General features: G+C 41.4%; 1 protein-coding gene across 1 annotated transcript; it reads right to left on the reverse strand.

Moving 5' to 3' along the window:
- Positions 1 to 573: 573 nt before the first annotated feature.
- LOC114911910 (butyrophilin subfamily 1 member A1-like) lies at positions 574 to 20,835 on the reverse strand. The gene is made up of 8 exons (XM_029256405.1): positions 20,716 to 20,835; positions 19,891 to 19,916; positions 19,085 to 19,437; positions 18,145 to 18,426; positions 17,687 to 17,812; positions 16,410 to 16,430; positions 7,533 to 7,891; positions 574 to 808 (listed from the first exon to the last, which is right to left on the reverse strand). The coding sequence occupies exons 1-8, from the start codon at positions 20,833 to 20,835 to the stop codon at positions 611 to 613; spliced, it is 1,485 nt and encodes a 494-aa protein (XP_029112238.1). The 3' UTR covers positions 574 to 610.
- Positions 20,836 to 22,745: the final 1,910 nt, after the last annotated feature.

The raw sequence follows: 22,745 nt of genomic DNA on the forward strand, positions 1-22,745 counted from the left end.
TGCATTTCTGTCTTTGACATCGAACAAACCTGTGGATTCCAAGCTTTATTCAGGGAGCACTACCTTCTTTAACTTTTACAAAAAGACTACAACACACAGACACGCACACAGACACACACAGAGAGTCTGAAACGGTCCCAATCAGGGTCAAGCCTGATTAATTCTCATACTGAGATGAATTCTTAAAATAATTTAATTTTGCATGATGCAATTCCAACTGTTTGCTTCCACATGACGTAACTTTAAAACACAAAATTACTGTACAGTAACACACACTGGCTGAAGCTGCTTATCCCAAGCTGGGTTGCAGCAAAGCAGAGCTCAGCCCAGCAACACAGGGCATAATGCTGGGGCAGGGGGGACACCCAGGATGGGACACCAGTCTGTCTCTAATCACCCCAAACGGGACTCGAACCGAAGACCTGCCAGAGAGCAGGACCCACCCAAACTGGCTGCACCACTGCGCCCCCTGTACAGTAACATCACTGTTTAAAAGTATCACAACACACAAAAGACATATTTGGGTGGAGAAATTAAAAACCCTGAAAGAGGGTGAGATGGGAAATTAAATCAGAATATGGTATCATGACCTGGACATTAAAAACTAAAATCAGTTCCTCCAGTCTGTGTAAATGACAGGAGATATGATCAGTGGGGCTGAGTTCTCACTGTGGTACGAGAAGCCTGAGCTGAGGAATGGAAAGAGTTTCTCACTGAATTTATATCCAGTGAAAGTGTAGATATGAGACTTGTCCTCCACACTGTAAAAGGACACCTGACCCTCCTCATAGTCCACATACACCCCCACCTTCTGGGGTTTCACGCTCAGGTGGAGGGACACAGGGGGGTCAGTGAGAGTCTCATACTCATTCCCACTCTACAGACTGAGAGCCCAGAACCCCCAACACAGGGCACAAGGCTGGAGAGGGAGGGGACACACCCAGGACAAGAGTTTGTCACAAGATACCCTAAGCAGGACTGGAACCCCAGACCCACCAGAGAGCAGGACGCTGCCAAACCCGCTGTGCCACCACACTCCCCTCATAGAAAATATAACTTAAACTTAATCATGTTTAATGAGACACAGAGAGGGAAGTTGACATTGCAAAATTTTTATTTCAGTACTGACTGCAGGCTATACAATAACCCAGCGTCTTGGTACCAATAGTGTATATGATACTGGGCAGCCTGGTGACACAGTGAGTAGCACTGCTGTCTCACAGTTGCTGGGTGGTGCGAGAGGATGTGGGTTCGATTGCCGCTTGGTCTGTGCGGAGTTTGCATGTTTCTCCCATGTCTGCGTAGGTTTCCTCCGGGTGCTCTGGTTTCCTCCTACAGTCCAAAGACATGCTGTTCAGGTTCACCTGTAGTGTGTGTGTCACACAGACAGTGTGTTCCCCTGATGTATGGATGAGTGATCCATTGAAAGCAATGTATCTAGCAGTGTAAGTCACCTTGGTGAAAAAGGTGTGTGTACTGATAACACTACATAGTGTTCATTGGACATTTCTTTGGATGAAAGTGTCTGCTCAATAAATAAATGCATATATACATCAGTAAATTTCCTGGTGTTGTTCTGGTTTTTTTGAATTGATATTACATGGCTGATTTGATCAACTCATAAAACATATTTAGCTTAAAAGTAATCTATACTTCTTGGAAATCTGTTGAGAACTGCCCAGGATAGAAGATTTAGAGTTTCAGTGCAACCAAAGTCTTGTCACATTCGTTAAACGACTGACTCATTTTTCCAATATGGCGGATGACGTTACTGTTGCGGTACAGACGTTTTACTTGTGTTGGACCTGTCTATGTATATCATTGGTGGAAACCACGGAACGGATGTGACGCCACTGGAGGAGTGTTTCACTTTAAGGAGGCTTCAGGGGGTCACATGACAAATCTGTGAGACGCACGATGGAACAGAGATCTGAAGGGTGGTTGGAAGTCTATCGGAAAGAGTTAATTCTTCAGTTCCACCCAGCAAGGAATCACTTGTTCAATGAAAGGCTAATAAACACACACAACGCGATGTCAGCTTGCTGTTTCTTCTTCGGCGGATTTTACAAACGAAAAAAAATCCAAACTTTCATCTCCCCTAACAGTCTGTGCTATTTGGCGCCACCGTGTGGCCGGGAGTGGAACTGTCTCCCGGCACAGCGACTGCATTTTGTTGCGTTTTTTTTGTCCGTCTCCCACAGCAAACATAATAAAAGTAAGTGGAACATTTTTCTTTGAATTATGGTAATTTGCATTAGTTTTACTGACTGCATATCCAATATGATATTACTGTATTGTGGAATTCTGTAAATTATTAGGAAGGTTGTTGTGTTTACTCAATAAACACACTGAGAATGATATTGTTAACTGGCACGTAGCCTCGTTTTAATGTTCACGCTGGGTTTTCACAACCATGTGCTTTTTACGTATTCCTCCTAAATCCGCTTCCTTGCTACCTAGGTATCCTTCCTGTACCTACCGAACACATCTGCCCTCTATAGGTAATAACAGAAACAACAACTGATCACCACATCCCCTTTCCTTTGAAAGTAGAAACCTTAATAAACAGAACTAAAACATAATAGATGCTATATTACAACAGATAGCCAAATATTACAGAAACCATAAAATTTCAAAATTATACATACTCTATATGCACAAATGCCACAGAAAATAGGCATCTACAAATTAAGTCTGTCGGGTTTCTTTATGGTTCGCAGTGATCTTCTTAGTACCGGAGAATCACTCGTCCCGGCAGAGTGATCATTGTCAGATGCTACGGACGAGGAAGCTTGTGTACTCAAAGGCACTTGATCCTGTGATGAGGCTTGAACCTCTTCTCTCTGAAGATCATCCAATGGTTGGCTTGTTTCTTGTGTCTTGAGAAGACTCCTACGATTTCTCCTGAAGACCTGTCCATTTTCTGCTCTAACCACGTATGATCTCGGATTCACTTCTTCCAGTACAACAGCTTTCCTGTCCCAGTGGTTTGAATCCCCAAACCTGACAACGTCATGCTCTGATAACGGTTCCAGTCTTTTGGTATTTTTGTCGTAGTTTGTCTTCTGTCTCTTTTGTAGAGCTTTTTGTTTCATTGCGATGTCCTTTATTACATCTTGCTTTATGTCACCTCTGTAAGGAAATGTTGTCCTGATTTTGCGACCCATCAAGAGTTCTGCAGGAGATGCACCATGTTCCAGAGGCGATGCGCGATAACTCAGAAGAGCTAAATATGGATCTGATTTGCTCTCTGACGCCTTCTTGAGCAATTGCTTCACAATGTGCACTCCTTTCTCCGCCTTCCCATTGGACTGAGGAAACTGAGGACTTGAAGTCACATGCTGGAAATCATAGTGAGCAGCAAAGTCCTGAAACTCACTTGAACTGTAACAAGGACCATTGTCACTCATTACCACAGTCGGAATGCCATGCCTGGCGAAAACGGATTTCATGTGCTGTATCACACATGCACTTGAAGAATTGGACAACAGTGCTATCTCAGGGTAACTAGAAAAATAGTCCACTACCAAAAGGTAGTCCTTCCCATTGAAATGGAACAGATCAGTACCTACCTTTTGCCATGGATACTTAGGTAAGTCCACTGTGATCAAGGGCTCTCTTGCCTGCTTGTTCTGATGCTTGAGACAAATTTCACACGTACTGACCATTTTCTCAATGTCAGCATTCATTCCAGGCCAATATATTGCATCCCTTGATCTTCTCTTGCATTTCTCTATTCCAAGATGTCCTTCATGTATCCTGCAAAGCATTTCCTTTCTCAGGACCTGTGGAATTACAATTCTGTTTTGTCTCAACAGAAGACCATTTGCTACACTGAGCTCGGCTCGAACATTGTAGAACTGTGGACAGGAACTCTTGACCCATCCATTGTTCAAATTTGTAATCACCGTCTGCAGAACTGGATCTTTTCTCGTCTCTTCAGCTATTTGCTTGGACTTCTGATCAGACACTGGAAGGCTTTCCACAACAAGATTCACATGCATGTCCACATCAACTTCAGTAGAGCTCACTTCATGCGATTCGCATGCTGATGGTGCGCGAGACAATTCATCAGCTAAGACAATGTACTTCCCTGGAGTGTACACTAGTTCAAAGTCATAACGCTGCAGTCTCATCATTAGACGCTGAATGCGTGGAGACATCTCATTCAGATTCTTTCGAATGATTGCTATTAAAGGCTTGTGATCTGTTTCAGCAGTGAATGATGGTAAACCATATACGTAATCATGAAATCTCTCAAATCCAAACACAAGTCCCAAGCACTCTTTCTCTATCTGAGCATATCGGCTTTCAGATTGCGACATTGTTCTGGAGGCATAAGCTACTGGTTTCCAGCCGTGAGCCTCTTCTTGGAACAAGACTGCGCCTAGCCCATATTTTGATGCATCTGTGGAGATTTTGATCTTCTTGGACGCATCAAAGTATACAAGAACTGGTGCCGTTGTCAACGTTGACTTGAGGATATTCCATTCTTCCTCATGCTTGCTTGTCCATCGAAACTCGTTTTTGTGACTCAGCAGTTCCCTGAGTCTAGCTGTTTTCGTGGAGAGATTTGGAATGAATTTACCAACAAAGTTCACCATCCCCATGATCCGCAGCACACCTTTCTTATCCACTGGACTCGGCATGTCAAGGATTGCCTGTATTTTACTTCTATCAGGCCCTACACCATGCCCTGACAACTTGTCGCCCAGAAAGGTAATTTCAGTTACACCAAACTGACACTTGGCTTTGTTGAGCCGCAGTCCATATTCCCTAATTCTGAGAAGTAGCTTCAGAAGCCTCTCGTTGTGCTCCTGTAATGACGATCCCCATACCACTATGTCATCAACATATGCACGAACTCCACTAAGCCCTTCTATGATGTGCTCCATGGCACGATGAAAGATTTCAGATGCTGATATTATGCCAAAGGGGAGTCGTAGGAAGGAATAACGTCCAAATGGTGAGTTGAATGTGCAGTATTTGGTGCTGTCCTCGTGAAGTTTTAATTGCCAGAACCCTTGAGAAGCATCAAGTTTGCTGAAATATTTAGCACCAGCCATCTCACTGGTAATCTCCTCATGCTTTGGAATCTGGTAATGCTCTCTTTTTATATTCGCATTTAAATCTCGAGGATCCATGCATATCCTCAAATCACCATTCTGCTTCTTCACACAAACCATGGAGTTCACCCAGTCTGTGGGTTCCTCCACTTTCTTTATAACTCCCAGAGCTGTCATCCTGTCAAGCTCCTTTTTTAGTTTATCTTTTAGTGGTGCTGAAACTCTTCTTGGAGCATGTATCACAGGCTGAGCATCTTCTCTAAGCTGAATTTTGTAAGTAAATGGGAGAGCTCTCAGCCCCTTGAAAACATCCTCAAATTTGCAGACAATATCATTTGGAGTTTCCTGTTGTGCCAATGCTACATCATGACTATTGATGCAATACACTCGTCTGACGAATCCTAACTCCTCACAGGCTTTGTCACCAAGCAGGGAGTGATGATCATCTGGGACTACAACAAAGACAAGGCGATGAATTTTGCTCTTTACACGCACTTTGAGTCTACACACACCTTGAGTCTTTATGTCCTGCCCATTGTAAGCTTTAAGCGACACTGGACTTTTCCGAATATGAGGTCTAATTTTCATCTCCCTTATGTCACTTGTGCTTATCAGATTGGCCTTGGCTCCAGTATCAAGTTTCAGTGAGACAATGGATCCATTTATTTCTAATGACACAATCCATTTATCCCCAGACACACCGTCCACATTTGAGACATTTTCTTCTTCAGTCTCATTGCAGCGCCGAACACTTTCTGTATCACCGTTGATCATCCCCACAAAGAAAGTCTCTGACAATTCCGTCTCTTCCACAGCATGCACATTTGTTGTTGACTCCGACTTATTCTTCTTTGAGAAACATTGTTTGGCAAAGTGGTTCATACCTTTGCATTTTGCACATTGCTTCCCATAAGCCGGGCATCGCCGGGGTTGATGCACCGAACCACATCTTTTACAACTGAATGCCTCAGTGCCTGTCCTCGGCGTGGATCGTGCACTTCGCTTTTTCATTTGTGGAGCGACAGCGCCGACTACTGGACTGTCAGGAACAGCAGCGCTCACTTTGTCACCGAAAGTTTTCGAATGCAGCAAAGCAAGTTCACTCGCATGACAAATCTTGACAGCATCATCCAACGTTAGCTCCACTTCGCTAAGCAGTCTTTCCCTCACTTTCTTCTCGTGAATGCCAAAGACAATTTGATCCCTAATCAGCGAATCAGTCAAAACACCAAAGTTGCACGTTCTCGCTTTTAGCTTCAGGTCAGTTAAGAAAGAGTCGAAGCTTTCTCCTTGAAACTGAACACGCGAGCGGAACACATACCTCTCGTACGTCTCATTTTTCTTGGGCGAGCAGTGCTCGTCAAATTTCCTGACGACTTCCTCAAAAACCTCTCCATCCCCAGGTCTTGCGAATGTGAAGGTGTCGTACACGTCTAGTGCCTGAGGTCCAGCCACCGTCAGAAGCAACTCAATCTTTCGCGCATCCGGCTTGTTATCCAGCCCAACCGCTTGCATATACAGCGAGAATTGCTGCTTGAACGCCCGCCAGCTGCTGTCGACGTTCCCGGTTAGTTTCAAGGACTCAGGCGGTTTAACAGCATCCATCGTAATCCTCGCGACTGTCATCTGCTCAGAGCACTCCTGGTACCATGTTGTGTTTACTCAATAAACACACTGAGAATGATATTGTTAACTGGCACGTAGCCTCGTTTAATGTTCACGCTGGGTTTTTACAACCATATGCTTTTTACGTATATCTCCTAAATCCGCTTCCTTGCTACCTAGGTATCCTTCCTGTACCTACCGAACACATCTGCCCTCTATAGCTAATAACAGAAACAACAACTGATCACCACAAAGGTGATCAGGAATCCTTGATATTCGGACACACAGAGTAATGCAGCAGAGTAAGTGTCTGCATTTATCATTTTATGTCTCTCTGTTAATGTAATGGACACATTTTCTATGAGATGAACGTCGCTTTGGAGAAAAGTGTCTGATAAATTAATAAATGTAAATATATTGAAGAGACTGATGAATTTTAATGTTGATATCAGTTTGGAAATTATTAAATTTTGCATGACTGACATGATTCTGTTTACTTCCACATGATTGAACTTTAAACCACATAATTGCTGTTAAACAATATTTATTCAAAAGCATCACAATGTACAAAAGATGTGTTTAGGTGGAGAAATTACAAACCCTAAATGAGGGTGAGATGGGAAGTTAAACCAGAATATAGCACCATGACCTTGACATTGAAAGCTAAAATCAGTTTCTTCACTCTGTGTGACTCACAGGAGATATGGTCAGTGGGTCTGACTTCCGGAAGCCTGGGCAGAAGTACGGATAGAGTTTCTCAGTGAATTTATATCCAGTGAAAGTGTAGATAAGAGACTTGTCTGTTATCTCCATTCTGTAAAAGGACACCTGACCCTCCTCATAGTCCACATAAACCCCCACCTTCTGGGGCTTCACACTCAGGTGGAGGGACACAGGGGGGTCAGTGAAAGCCAAGTACTCATTACCATTCCACAGACTGAGAGCCCAGAGACCACCACTAGGATTCAGTGGAAAACACCCCTTCCTGTTGATAGACTCTCTGACAACTCCTAAAGTCCAGTCAGTCTTGTCCCCAACTTCCACCTCCCAGTAACGTCTCCCTGAAGAAAAACCCTCTTTTCCCAGGACACACGGCCACCATTTAAACCTCTCTGGGTTGTCAGGGAGACGCTGCCATATGACTCCACGTCTCACTCGTTTCCTGTCCTCAGACAGAACGAGTTCAGGATGTGCTGTATCAGGGTCCAGAGTCACATCAACTGTGGAGGACAGAGAGGTGGTCAATTATTACATTTCGAAATGTGACAAAAAAATAACACTTTTAAACGTTATATGATATCTGAACATGATATTGCTCTCTTGTTGCCACCGCAACCCTTGAAGGACTGAGCGGTTTAGAAAATGGATGGATGGAAACGTTATATTATTATGGCAGCAGAGTGGTGTGTGTGTGTGTGAGACAGCGATCAGAACAAGCAGTTAGCGAGAATGAGTGAATTTTTACGCATTATATTTATTTTAGGTATTAATTTGAATAGAATTTTTAGGTATTAATATTAACTCAGTAGGGGGGTGCGGTGGTGCAGTGGGTTGGACCAGGTCCTGCTCTCCAGTGGTTCTGGGGTTCGAGTCCTGCTTGGGGTGCCTTGCGACGGACTGGCGTCCCGTCCTGGGTGTGTCCCCTCCCCCTCCAGCCTTACGCCCTGAGTTGCCGGGTTGGGCTCCGGTTCCCCGTGACCCCGTATGGGACAAGCGGTTCTGAAAATGTGTGTGTGTATTAACTCAAGTAAAAGGTGTTTTGGATGTTTTGTAAGAAATTGTAATGTTACCTTTGAGAAAATAGTGTAAGAGCATTTATCTTTTAAAAGTTGTTTTGACTTAATATTAATGAACACAATAAAATTAGTTAAATTAAGTAAAAAATTAAGTAAAAAATGATTATTATGATAATTATATAATCTGCTCTGGTCACACCAACCTGCTCTCAACACACCTGTTTCTCTTTCAAACTCTGTATAAATAAACTGGTCCAAGATGTAAAGGTTGTAGAGTCACATTTATGACTTTGTGTCCTTAAAATATATTTTTTCTTTTGCTCACAGTAAGAAGGGAAGATCAGTTTGTGGAAAACACTGAAACTTTTCTGTGGAAAATCTCTCTGTGGTGAAGTGTGTGTTTGCTAAAGGAACCTTCTAGAATATTTTTATATTTATGGACTTTTTAGTGCATTTGATTTCATTTGGATTTATAATGTTGAGAAGGAAACAATGAGAGCAGAAGGACCAACAGCACTGGATACATAAAGACTGAGTTCCGTTTCTGTTTGTCTTTCACTCGTAGCTCTAACATCTCCTTCTCACCAGGAGCTCAGTGTGGATTGAACTGAACTCTTGTGAGAAACAGTCACTTGTTCTCATCACTGATGAGATGTTTTGTGGAAAGGAAGGTCAATAAATGTGCTCATATCCTGTGTCTGTCAGTCAATCATGTGACAAATGAGAGTCCAGATTCAATGCAGCCAATCAGTCATTATTGTGTCTCCTACAGAGAAGAGCTGCAATGGGGAGAAGAAGCAGAAGAAACTCACCTGCGTATCTTTGTGCCTTCAGAAGTTCTGTAGAGAGAGAAATAAAAATGAGACACATGGAATTAGTGGCACAGCAGATACTGCAGTCAGTCTGGACTTGTCTCAGTGTCTTTCGTGTCCATTTTTACAGGACAGAGTCTCATACAGTATAAGAAGAATCAAACTCAGTTCTGTGGGATCAATTCAGCTCCACTCTACTTACCAGCTCTCACGGACATGTTTTCTACAGCTGGACATGGCAAATACAGATAGAAAAACTGCATAAGGTCATTGAAATCATTCATTTTATACAACTTTTTATGAACTGATTTTTTTTAAAAAAACACTAAAATGAAGTATAAAAAAATACAAAATCAGTTTAATTTACAGGTACAGTGTATAGTTATTGACCTCTGACTGTGACAGAAACAAACCTTTCACAGTCACTTCACTCAGGATGGACTCCATATACTGTTATATTATGGACTTTTTGTGGCTCCTTCTTTTGTTAAAGTACAAACACAGTAAAATACAGTATGTGATGCCCTTCAGTTTCTGCAGGTACAGTAGTACCATCTCTGTTCTACTAACAGTAACTACAGCTGTACAGGAGGGGATGATACATTTCTCTCTCAATACATGTACTGTTTACCTTGTTTTGCTTAGCAAACAGTATACCATTACAGTGGTATTTTTACTTATCTGTTTTTAACAGAGACATTATGCCTGTTTTATGGGCTGATGAAATATATAATCATGAACCATTTACCCTTACAGTGATCTTTGTTATTCAGCTGTTGTGTTGAGAGTAACTGAACTGTTTTATTCTAAGCACAATATTTTCTTCACATTATGACTCAGAGAAGCTCCTTCCTCATCTCCAACCCAAATTAAAAAGAATCTATTATTTTTCAAAAAATTATTTGTCAATTCAAAATGATTTTTCATCTTTTTCCCGTATTTCTGATATGTTTTTTTCTCACATTGTTTCTGTACCCAGACAGTTTTGCTTTTGAAAGGTGTGTTTTGCTGTTATACTTTCATATTTGCATAAACACACACACACAAAGGCACAAACAGAAACACAAGTCCTCTTACTTACTCAGTTGTCTGGTGATGAGTTCTGTAGATAGAAGAACATCAATGTGAATAAAAGACAGATTTAAAAAAATAACAGACGGAGTTCAGTGGATCTGCTGACTCTCTTTCATTCTCTTTCTAGTAAATAAATGAGCCTCTTATTCTGTTCCCTCCTTTTTGCCATTTATGTGCATTTACTTTAGTGGCATATTTGTATTTTTCTGTCATGCTATAGAGTAGGTTCATGTTTTGACACAATATAATGGTGATATTTCAAAATTTTAGTACATCACTTTCATACAACTGCATTACTTCCCATGCTGTTTTTTGAGCTCACCTGTAGATGTAAGAGTACATATTGTAATTAGTCAGTTAGAACTAAGATTGATGAAATTATGCAATGAATAAATGAGAGAAAAAAAGATGAAATCAATAAACTTTTTTTTTCAGAAGTGAAATCCTGACAAAGAAGGAAAGTGCTGCTTAATTAACCTGCGTCCAACACTGACTTCAACATGGTCATTTCTACAGGTCATCTGGCTGCGGTACCATGTTATACACTGTAATTCTGTCAGTCATTAATATCCAGAAACATTTTTTCATAAAACGTATTCATTCACACAATTAATGCAAACAGTTTTATCAGCGAACAAGACAGAAAATTATTTTTGATATATATCTGAAAGATGTGAAATTGAAACATTTCCAGTCATCACTTTTATACAGCTGTATTACCTACCGTGCTGCTCTTGGAGCTCACCTGTAGGTGTAAAAGTAAATATTGTAATTAATCAGTGAGAACTAAGATTAATGAAATTATCCAATGAGGTTAGTGTCACGAAATGGTACAGTCACACACTGCATATAAATATGTTTTTGAGCTTTTACGTTTTATCATAATATCTTCTTCCACTTTAACCATGTCTGAAACACTGGGAACAAAAGATTTTAATATATCAGATTTTTCATTGTATAAAAATTGCTTCTACTGTGTTTTGTTCATGCCAGCAATATAATTTACCGTGATATATATATGTTAATGAACCCTGTTGCATCATAAATATAAACTGAACAGTTTTACACACACACATTATCTGAAACCACTTGTCCCATGCAGGGTCACGGGGAGCTGGAGCCTAACCCAGCAACACAGGGTGTAAGGATGGAGGGGGAGGGATGCACCTAGGACGAGATGCCAATCCATCACAAGGCACCCCAAGTGGGACTCAAACCCCACACCTACTGGAGAGCAGGACTCAGTCAAGCCCACTACGCCACCGTGCTGCCCCTTGAGCAGTTTTTCTCAAAACCAAATATTTTCTATTACTGTCTCAGTATATTTATATTTCTGTGTCATTCTATACAACAAATTCATATTTTGAGACACTACAGTGGTATAAATCATTCCATATTTAGCTGATGTCTTTGTCCAAGATGACTTTAATGTAGTGTCTCTAACACTGAAAGACACTTTTGAACTGATGTATAAAAAAGAGTTTGAACATAAACAACTTTCACACTTGAAAACTGTGTGATATTAGAAAAAAAAAAAAACCTAAAAGCACAACACAGAACTGTAGCATTAATGCATGTTAACTGTTTATATATCATTATGATTTATATAATACAGTATGACAGGAGGACGGGTGTGTCCTCTCCCCCTCCAGTCTTATGCCCTGTGCTGTCGGGTTAGGCTCTAGCTCACCATGACCCCACTTGAAACAGGTGGTTTCAGACAATGTGTGTGTGTGTGTGTGTGTGAGTGAGTACAGGGGAATTTCAGCAAACTGGATCATGAGAAAGAAACCGCGTCATAAGACCAAGATTATTCTCCAGGATCAGGTCCACACTTGTTCATTCCCACATAGAAATAGTGACTGCTGTACTTTGTGCTCAAACACTGTATGGAACACAGCTGGTGTTCATTGGCCTCTGATGAAAACCACATTTTTACAACTTGCATGTGATGAGCACACAAATGACATTAAGAACTAAGGTCAGTTTATAGTCAGCAGTTCACCTAAAACACACATTTCTGGAATCTTCTAAAATACATAAACCAGGGACATCCAATCAATTTGGATTTGGAATTTAGCATAACAGAGATGTGGTACTCAGACCACATCTCTGTTATGCTAATTCCAGCATACAAACCACTTCTCAAACTTGCCAAACCAGTCCAATAGCAGATCACAGTACGGCCAGACGATGCTACCTCAGCACTACAGGACTGCTTCCAGGACACAGACTGGAACATGTTTAAAGAGGCAGCCACCTATCATGACCACACAGACCTGCAAGAATACACTGAAACAGTGACTGCTTACATCAAAAAGTGCATTGATGATGTGACAGTCACCAAGACCATCACCACACGTGCCAACCAGAAGCCATGGATGACAGCAGAGGTTCGTGGGCTGCTAAAGACCCGTGATGACGCTTTCAGATCGGGAGACAAAGCAGTCCTCAGAACAGCAAGAGCTAACCTGTCCCGTGGCATCAAGAAAGCAAAACGGTTATATGCACTAAAAATCAATAATCACTTCAGTGACAGCAAGGACACACGGAGTCTGTGGCAAGCTATTCAGACCATCACAGACTACAAGCCCCTGCCACAGGCCTGCGATGACGACACATCCCTCCCAGATGCACTTAATGAGGTCTATGCACGGTTTGAAATGCAGAATAACAAGTCTGCACACAAACTACCCACACCTCCCAATGACCAGGTGCTCTATCTGTCTCCAGTCGATGTAAGGAAGACCCTATCTAGGGTTAACCCACGCAAGGCTGCAGGTCCTGACAACATACCAGGCCGAGTACTGAGGGACTGTGCTGAACAGCTGACAGATGTCTTAACAGGCATCTTTAACATCTCATTAAGCCAAGCAGTTGTCCCCACATGTCTCAAGTCCACCACCATCATCCCAGTACCAAAGAAGTCACCTGTGTCCTGCCTGAAAGACTATCGTCCCATAGCACTGACCCCAATCATGATGAAGTGCTTTGAGAGGTTAGTCATGCACCATATCAAATCCAACCTCCCCAACACACTTGACCCGCTCCAATTTGCATACCGTCCAAACCGCTCTACGGACGATGCCATCTCCTCCACTCTCCACCTGGCTCTTACCCATTTGGAAAACAAAGACTCTTATGTTAGATTGCTGTTCATTGACTTCAACTCAGCATTCAACACAATAATCCCACAACAGCTCATCAGCAAACTAAACCTGCTGGGCCTAAATGCCTCCCTCTGTAATTGGATCCTGGACTTTCTAACCGGAAGACCTCAGTCAGTCCGTGTCGGCCGCAACACCTCCAGCACTACCACACTGAGCACAGGTGCCCCACAAGGCTGTGTGCTCAGCCCGCTGCTCTTTACGCTGCTGACCCACGACTGCACTGCCAAGTTCAGCTCCAACCACATCATCAAGTTTGCTGATGACACAACGGTGGTAGGTCTCATCAGCAACAATGATGAAACACCCTACAGAGAGGAAGTGGCACAACTGGTTGAATGGTGTGGTGCAAACAACCTGTCCCTCAATGTGAGGAAGACAAAGCAGGTTGTGATGGACTTCAGGAAGAACTCTGTTGACCACCCCCTACTGACCATCGACAGCTCGACTGTGGAGAGAGTCAGCAGCACTAAATACCTGGGAGTGCACATTACAGAAGACCTCACCTGGACCACCAACACTACATCACTCTCCAAGAAGGCGCAACAGCGGCTCCGCTTCCTGCGCCGACTTAAAAGAGCAAGTCTCCCTCCTCCAATCCTCACCACATTCTATAGGGGAACAATTGAGAGTGTGCTAACAAGCTGCATCACTGTCTGGTACGGGAACTGTAGTGCAGCAGACCGCAAGACCCTACAGCGGACAGTGAACACAGCTGCAAAGATCATCGGTGCCCCTCTCCCCTCCATTCTGGACATTTTCCTTGCACGATGCTCCAGAAAGGCCACCAGTATCGTGAAAGACCCCACTCATCCCTCTCACAGTCTCTTCCAGCTCTTGCCATCAGGAAGACGGTATCGGAGCATCAGAGCCCGCTCTGCCAGACTGCTCAACAGCTTTTTCCCCCAGGCTGTGAGAGCCCTCAATTGCAATCACCTTGCCACCCTCTGAAACCTCATCCACAACCTTAGCTCCTGAAACCAGGATCCACTCTTCCCGCCCCAACCCACCACATCACACGCACCACATGTAAACTGGTGGATACCTCCTGTGGAAACACACTCTTTTCCTTTCCATATGCAAACCAACTGTTTTTTATTTTCTCTATATGCACCAGACACTTTCTTATAAAACCCCCAATGTTACAAGGACTTAATAAGATAACAGAAATGTTTACTTGTGAATGCACTACAAATCATATTGCACTATTCCTTCTTAAATACCTCTACTGCACAGTTATTATGTAATTACTTGTATTGTATAGTTAACTGTTTATAGTATATGTATATTTGCCCTAATTTTAGATTACCGATTTAATAAATTAGCTATGTAGGTCTAAAAGCTGTCCTTATGTCTAGTGTTGTATGTTTATACTTATGCTTATTTACACGGCACCGTGGTCCTCCCCCTGTATGTCCACACATGTAGTGGAATGACAATAAAGCTTGACTTCACTTGAATTTGGGAACAAAGGGCACAATCATTACTGTGAACTGGTTGGAGAGACACAGGTGTAAAAATCATAGTAAGTGACACAGTGAATGTAAAACGTCTAAAGTGTTTTTCTACATTTATTATGCCTGAAACTGTGCAAGTAAAATTATTGTGTCAGATGTACATCTGTGTATAACAACATGACAGTAATACACACACATTGCCTGAACCACTTGTCCCATTCAGGGTCACAGGGAGTCCGAGCCTAACCCGGCAACGCAGGGCATAAGGCTGGAGAGGGAGGGGACACACACACACACACTTTCTGAACCGCTTGTCCCATACAGGGTCACGGGGAGCTGGAGCCTAACCCTGCAACAAAGGGCACAAGGATGGAGGGGGAGAGGACACACCCAGGACAGGACACCAGTCCATCACAAGGCACCCCAAGCAGGACTCAAACCCCAGACCCACTAGAGAGCAGGACTGAGGTCCAACCCACTGTGCCACCGCACCCCTCCCAAAACAATAACCCTCAACTTAAATCTAATAATAAGCTGCAGTTAAAAACTTCAAGTTCTTGCTATGGTGACAAATTTCTGCTGAATTTTACTAAACAACAATTCTGTAGCTTGATTTCTTTATTGGTTCATCGTCATAAAACCTGTGATACCAACTCAGAAGCCTATTTAGACAGTCATCTGAAAAAGCAATGAAACAGAGCTCTCTCATGGAACTGCAAAAAGGAATAAACGGTAATAAAACGGAACTGAAGAAGTAAATATTTTCTGTAACAGTCTGTAATAGTTGATTTCAGAAGGAAATTCCTGTTGAACCTTCATACAGATGTTCTCACCATACAGATGTTGACTTAAGCAAATACCCAATTTGCTAGTTTTCTGAAATTTACAGCAAAATATTATTGCAAGAAAATATGTCATTCAATCAAAGTCGTTATTGAATGTTTTATGTGCAGTTCTTGTTTTAAGATGTTATTATTGATCTTTCAGACCAGTAGGAAGAAACAGTTTATGATTCAGCAGTGAAAACACTACAGTTACTTGCTCAGCGACTGGATTTAATTATCAAAATCACTTTACAAGCTGTAAAATCTTTAGATTCCCACTATGGAAAAGCGATACTCAGTGATGCAGAAAATATTATACAGAATATAAAAATACCTTGAGAGAAAATCGATAAATTAGTTTTTTTTGCAAATGTGAAAATCCGAACATAGAAGGAAACTGTTGCTGAATTAACCTGCGTCCAACACTGACTTCAACATGGTCATTTCTACAGGTCATGTGACTGTGGTACCATGTTATACACTGTAATTCTGTCAGTCATTGACATCCTGTAACATTTTTCATACGTTGCACTCATTCACACAAATGACAGAAATTGTTTTATCAGTGAACAAGAGGTTAGCGAAATAGTTTTTTGTTCCATATTTGTCTTAAAGAAGTGATATTGCAACATTTTCATAGATCACTTTCATACAATTGTATTACTTACCATGCTGTTCCATGAGTACACCTGTGGAAAGAAGAGTAAAAATTGTAATTAGTCAGTGAAAACACACACACACACACATTTTCAGAACTGCCTGTCCCATACGGGGTCACGGGGAACCGGAGCCTACCCGGCAACACAGGGCGTAAGGCCGGAGGGGGAGGGGACACACCCAGGACAGGACGCCAGTCCATCACAAGGCACCCCAAGCGGGACTCGAACCCCAGACCCACCGGAGAGCAGGACTGTGGTTCAACCCTCAGTGAAAACAGAGATGAATTAAATGATGTAATGAGATAATCTAAAATACCACACATAAACCAGGGGTTAATCTTTTTTTGGCTAAAGGTCACAATTATTACTGTGAACTGGTTCAACAGACAGAAGTGTAAAAATCACAGTAAGTGTTATAGGGAATGTTAAATGTCTCAATTGGTTGTTTGTAAGGGGGTGTGGTGGGTTGGACCGCAGTCCTGCTCTCCGGTGGGCCTGGGGTTCGAGTCCCGCTTGGGGTGCCTTGTGACAGACTGGCGTCCTGTCCTGGGTGTGTCCCCTCCCCTTACGCCCTGTGTTACCAGGAAGGCTCCGGTTCCCCCGCGACCCCGTATGGGACAGGCAGTTCTGAAAATGTGTGTGTGTTTGTTTGTAAATTGTTCCTAATTTTCCTTTTTTATACATGACATAAATATGCAATTTTTCCAACATTTCATACATCGTTTTCATACGGTATTACTTACCATACTGTTCTTTGAGCTGAGCTGTAGATGTAAGAGTAAATATTGTAATTATTCAGTGTGAAGAGAAATAAATGAAATTATGTCATGAAAGATTACAGTCACAAACTGCATATAAATATTTGCATGTGACTTTTAGTATTTTATCATATTATCTCATCCTTCCGCTGTGGTGGCAAGTGATCAGTTATTTAAACTACAAGTGAAAATTGTAAATACCTTAAAAAGTGCAATTCAGCAACCAGTTACTGTGCAACTACATTTTAAACACTGAATTTTTTATTCAATCTGAGCTTTGAATTCATGGTTGGAAAAATGTTTAAATATTTCTTGGACAAGATCTTGAATGTTATAGTTGCTAATAATAAATATATGAAAAATAAAAGAATTGACTCTAACTAGTGAATAAAACTCATACCATATAATACCTGCTGTGGGCTATGATATAAAATCACTTTCACATAATACTGCTTTTCAACTATGTTTTATAACTTTTCCTTTAACGTGAACAAAACCATAAATGTGAACAGTAATTTGCTAAAATACCTCTCTTTTTCCGCAGTTTTACAAAACGGTGAATCAAAATTGTGCCTCCAATAATACCAACAGCAGACAGACTGAAGATGACAGCAAAGGTCACCTTCCAGGGATGGGCATGATGGAACATCTCACCTGGAATACAACAAATAATTAATTTTACATAATGTTTACAGATTTACACCTTTCACTAATTAAAAAATAAAAAAGCCAATTTAATGAGCACAGAACCTGCAGTCCTAATGTTTAATTTAACCAGAAGAAACTAGTAAATAAGCACCTCAATTTCTGCCTTTACAAAACTATCATCAGTGTGGAAACACTTTCATACAGATGGATCAAGACACAAATCAGGACGATACAAAAACATATGACATTTCTAACCTGTTCATTATTCACAGTGATTTAAACATGTGTTGCACGACGTGTCTCCATTGAGCTGTTTATACTAAATATGTGTAACTCACCAGGGATTTCAGTCATTGTCTCTTTCATTTCCTTTAAGTCCCTTTGTAGAACTTGACAGGTGAACCTGTTGGTCTCTGTCTCCTGTACAATAACACGTCGTCTCACAATGAAGAGGTCCATACTGTCTCTGTGTGTCTCTGTGTGTTCAGCAGGGAGATTGTGTCCTTCACTGTCCATCCAGACCACTTGAGGCTGAGGGTACCAGCCTTTAGATTCACACACCAGACTGATCCCTCCTTCTTTATATCCCTCATTGGAGATCACTGGATGGGTTCCAATAGCTAGAAATATAGAAATACACACACACACACACACACACACTTTCAGAACCGCTTGTCCCATACAGGGTCACAGGGAACCAGAGCCGACCCGGCAACACAGGGCATAAGGCCAGAGGGGGAGGGGGACACACCCAGGACGGGACGCCAGTCTGCCGCAAGGCACCCGAAGAAGGACTCGAACCCCAGACCCACCAGAGAGCAGGACTGCAGCCCAACCCACTGCACCACCGCGCCCCCCTGAATATAGAAATAGTGTTACTAAAACAAAAAATATAATTAAAATGTACTGAAAATTGATTGAAATTTCGTAAAACAGCTTTTATCTTTAGAAATACATTAATGGAGAAATCTTTATGACACCTCTTAAATGAAACATTACACACACACACACACACACACACACACATACATTTTCAGAACCGCTTGTCCCATACAGGGTCGCGGGGAACCGGAGCCTACCCGGCAACACAGGGCGTAAGGCCGGAGGGGGAGGGGACACACCCAGGACGGGACGCCAGTCTGTTGCAAGGCACCCGAAGTGGGATTCGAACCCCAGACCCACCGGAGAGCAGGACCATGGTCCAACCCACTGCGCCACCACACCCCCCCTTAAGTGAAGCATTAGTTTCATCAATAAAAAAAAAAACAAAATTCTTACCTTTAATTTGAACATTAATGGAATAATCATCATACCATTCTGCAGACTGGACGAAGCATTTATACTCTCCACTGTCAGAAAGTCTAACATTTTTCACTTTCAATGAAGTGTTTCCATTATTCAGTTCCTCAGGGAACAGTGATGTCCTTCCCCTGTAGGATGGGATCTGATTCTCATTTCTGTCCTCATGATCTTGGTAAAGATGTACAAGAGGGTTTTTGGTCTGAACTCTGAACCACTCGACGCTCAGATCCATAGCACTGATGTTGGGTTTGAGGTAACAGGGCAGAACAACATCTTCACCAGGTACAGCAACTACAGGATCAGCTGGACCAAGAACCTCAAAACTCTCTGTGAAGAACAACACACACTGAGAATTTATTCAGTATGAAGCACAGTATGACTGAAATTCTTTTCTCAGAGAAATAAGTACCCAATGTGGAGACAGTGGTGAGTTGGAGAAGAAGGGGGATGAAACGGAGACACTCAGACCAACTGATGTTCATCACTGGAAGAAACAGGTATATAGAAATCGCCAGTTAGGAGAGTATATACACACCATCAATGTAAAATGATTTTACATACAGGATCTGACAATAGATTAAGTAAATCAGTTTAAGAAATCACTTGATTAACTGAAGGACTCAATGTACTAGTACAAAAATTACCAATACTGAGCAGACTGATTTACTATAGTAACTGTTATACTTTGTGAAGCTGCTTTGCAGTGATGCTCAGTGTTCTCCCAGTCTGTTCATATAATAGTCCCAGGTCTTCTAGTCTATTTCTTTCGTTATTCTTCAGATATTTTGTTTTTCAGGCCACACAGCATCTGACATGTATGTCAGAGTGACACTGAAACACCAGACACATGAATCAGTGACACAAAGAGATTTTACTTTCAGATGTCAAAGCACAATTCAAGTCTATCAAGGAAAATGTAAAAATACTAATGAAAAAAAAAACTACAGTAAAGGAATACTTTTGCTGGTTAATTTTGGGAAAATAAAAGTTTTTCAGGTACTGAAATATGATCAGCCTAATGAACTACTGAATAAAAGAACCAAATTACTGCTATTTTCTCACTCAGATCATAATTTAATACAGGTTGAGCAGTATCCTGTTCACATCACTGATGTATGAATGGAACAAAAAAAAATTCTAGTAAACATCATTACGTCTGTTTATTTAAAAACCATGCTGCAATTCAACAGTGTTATTTTTATAAAAAATGTAACATTATACATAGTGAGGTTTCTGACTCAGTGAGTTCGAACTAAATGACTTTTATTTGAAGATTGAAAAATCTTTAGGGAGAGGAGGACAGGACTGTTGGCACTGCCTTCATAACTGGTAAACTGTTTGGAGGTAGTTCTTCATGAGAAAAGAACAAATTGATTTTGCTTGTGCACAAGTACAGATTAATTGCTGCATTCTTGTAAATTTAATTACATGTGTATTTATTTTCCCAAATAGACAGAAGAGCTACAGTTTATTGACACGATCACAGTGGATGAGATACTTTCAGCCCTGAGATCCACAGTGTTTTACCTGTGTGATAGTGCTGAACGCTGCCAGATGGTTTTACTTGGGTCCTGTTTGTTGTTCCACTGTTTCTTACTCAGTCACACCTTGCAGAGCTGGATGTCTGTTAGTGAGTCACTGGGAGACCTTTCACAGGGTGGACAGTATGATGAGGCTGAGGACACAAGGACAATCTGTTCTGTTTGCTTTTTCTCATCCAACTTCATCAATGCAAGAAATAATTATATAGGCAAGAAAGAGTGAATTTACATTAAGAGTTAAATCACAAGATAAACATTTTAAAATACAATAAATGGCACAACAAACACATGATACCAGAATGAAGAAATTCAAAGAAAAGTATAAATAGGGACTAGCTTTGTAGAGTGAGAAAATGACATGAATATTTTATTTTTAACCTCTTTTACCACTGAAGTCCACAGTCCTGCATGTTTGATCTTCTCTTCTTACGAAAGTTCTGTTGTGTTCCAGAGACCTTTTCTGCTCTTTACAATATGGACAACTGTTCACTGTTCTTACTTTCATTTCCAAATGAAAGAATTACTGGTTAAACTACATTCCAACAAACGCAGGGGAAGGACTGATAAAGATTAATCTTGATTCATTTAAGAATAAAAAAAACTCTTTGAGTGAAGATTACTGTTCCTTTCTGCTGTTTTCTTTATATTTATCTGATGTTTTTCTGCAAAATGACATAATTATTTACCCATTTATACAGCTGGGTAGCTTTACTGGAATAAATCAGGGTAAGAAGCTTAGTCAAAGGTACTACAGCTGGACATGAGGCTTGAACCTGTGATTCTTGGGGCAAAAGGAAACACCTCTAAGCACCATGCTACAAGCTGTATCATGTATAGTATGAGATGAGGGGGGGGGGCAAATTGCTGTTAATTATCTTTCACAGCAATATTATGGGGCAATGAGAGATGTACAGTGGTTCTACCCACAATGCCTTACGTTCATGTGTCTGGTTTTAAACAAAGTTAATACATTTGCTCTAGTTTCTCAGTCTATTGAAAATGTTTCATGATTCATTTCTTGTTCTGTTTCCTGGTGTTTGGAAGTATTGCTGCACTGTCTGGTGGGTTTTATTAATCCTCGGTGTATTTTCTGTGGGGAGGAGCCGCACTGTATACAGGTTGTAAGGTTAAGGTTTGGATTTTCACTCTTTTTACTTTCATTTAAACCAAACCTGAACCCTGAACCACTTCAGGAAAACAACAAGAGCAAAAAGAACAGGGACACAATCAACCTGTATTTCTGGTTCTCACCAGTGCCATCAGAATGTTCTATCAAACACTTGTTTCCTTCATGTTGAATGAGGTGTGTCCATAACCACTGTGACTGAGTCCACCCATCTCATTGCACTACACTCTTTTTGAGAAAATTGCAAGTTTGCATGGGGCCATGGTGGTGCAGTGGGTTTGCCCTGCACCTGCTCTCTGATGGGTCTGGAGTTCAAACCCTGCTTGGTGTGCCGTGTAATGGAGTGGTGTCCCATTCTGGGTGTGTCCTCTTCCCTTCCCCATCCAGCCTTGTGTTGCTGGGTTATGCTCTGGCTCACTGCAACCCTGCTTGGGCCAAACAGTTTCAGTCAATGTGTGTCTTTGCATGAAGGGTCTGCATTATGTCTTACTTCAGTCTCAACATTTCTGCTCTCAGTGACACTTTTGGTTCAATTTTGGTTTCCTCAGTGTCCAACTTTACTTTATGTGCTGATAATATAAATGGCACAAATCAAATAATGTGAATAGCAGAATTATGTTAAAAATATTTTAATTATTCTATTTCAGTGCTATTGTGACGTTCAGCTGTGAAACAGATACAGACACATATTTTACTATAACGTCCAGACATGGATGTAAAATACGATGATCTCAACAGCAGAGTCACATACAAGTGTACAGTGCAAATCAGGAAATAAAGTGCAGGGGTGACATTAAAAATATGGAATAAATAGATGTTCAGTGTGTTCATACAGTAGGTGAAACAGGTTTACACACACAGAGCTGATACACAGTGGAGTGATGTAGATGGAGTGGGAATACAGGAGAAGATCACAAAGGAAAAGTGAAGACAGGATGGGAACTCAGGATGGGAACAGAAACACACTGGA

Source organism: Scleropages formosus, chromosome 11 (assembly GCF_900964775.1).
Source record: "Scleropages formosus chromosome 11, fSclFor1.1, whole genome shotgun sequence".
Lineage (NCBI taxonomy): Eukaryota > Metazoa > Chordata > Actinopteri > Osteoglossiformes > Osteoglossidae > Scleropages > Scleropages formosus.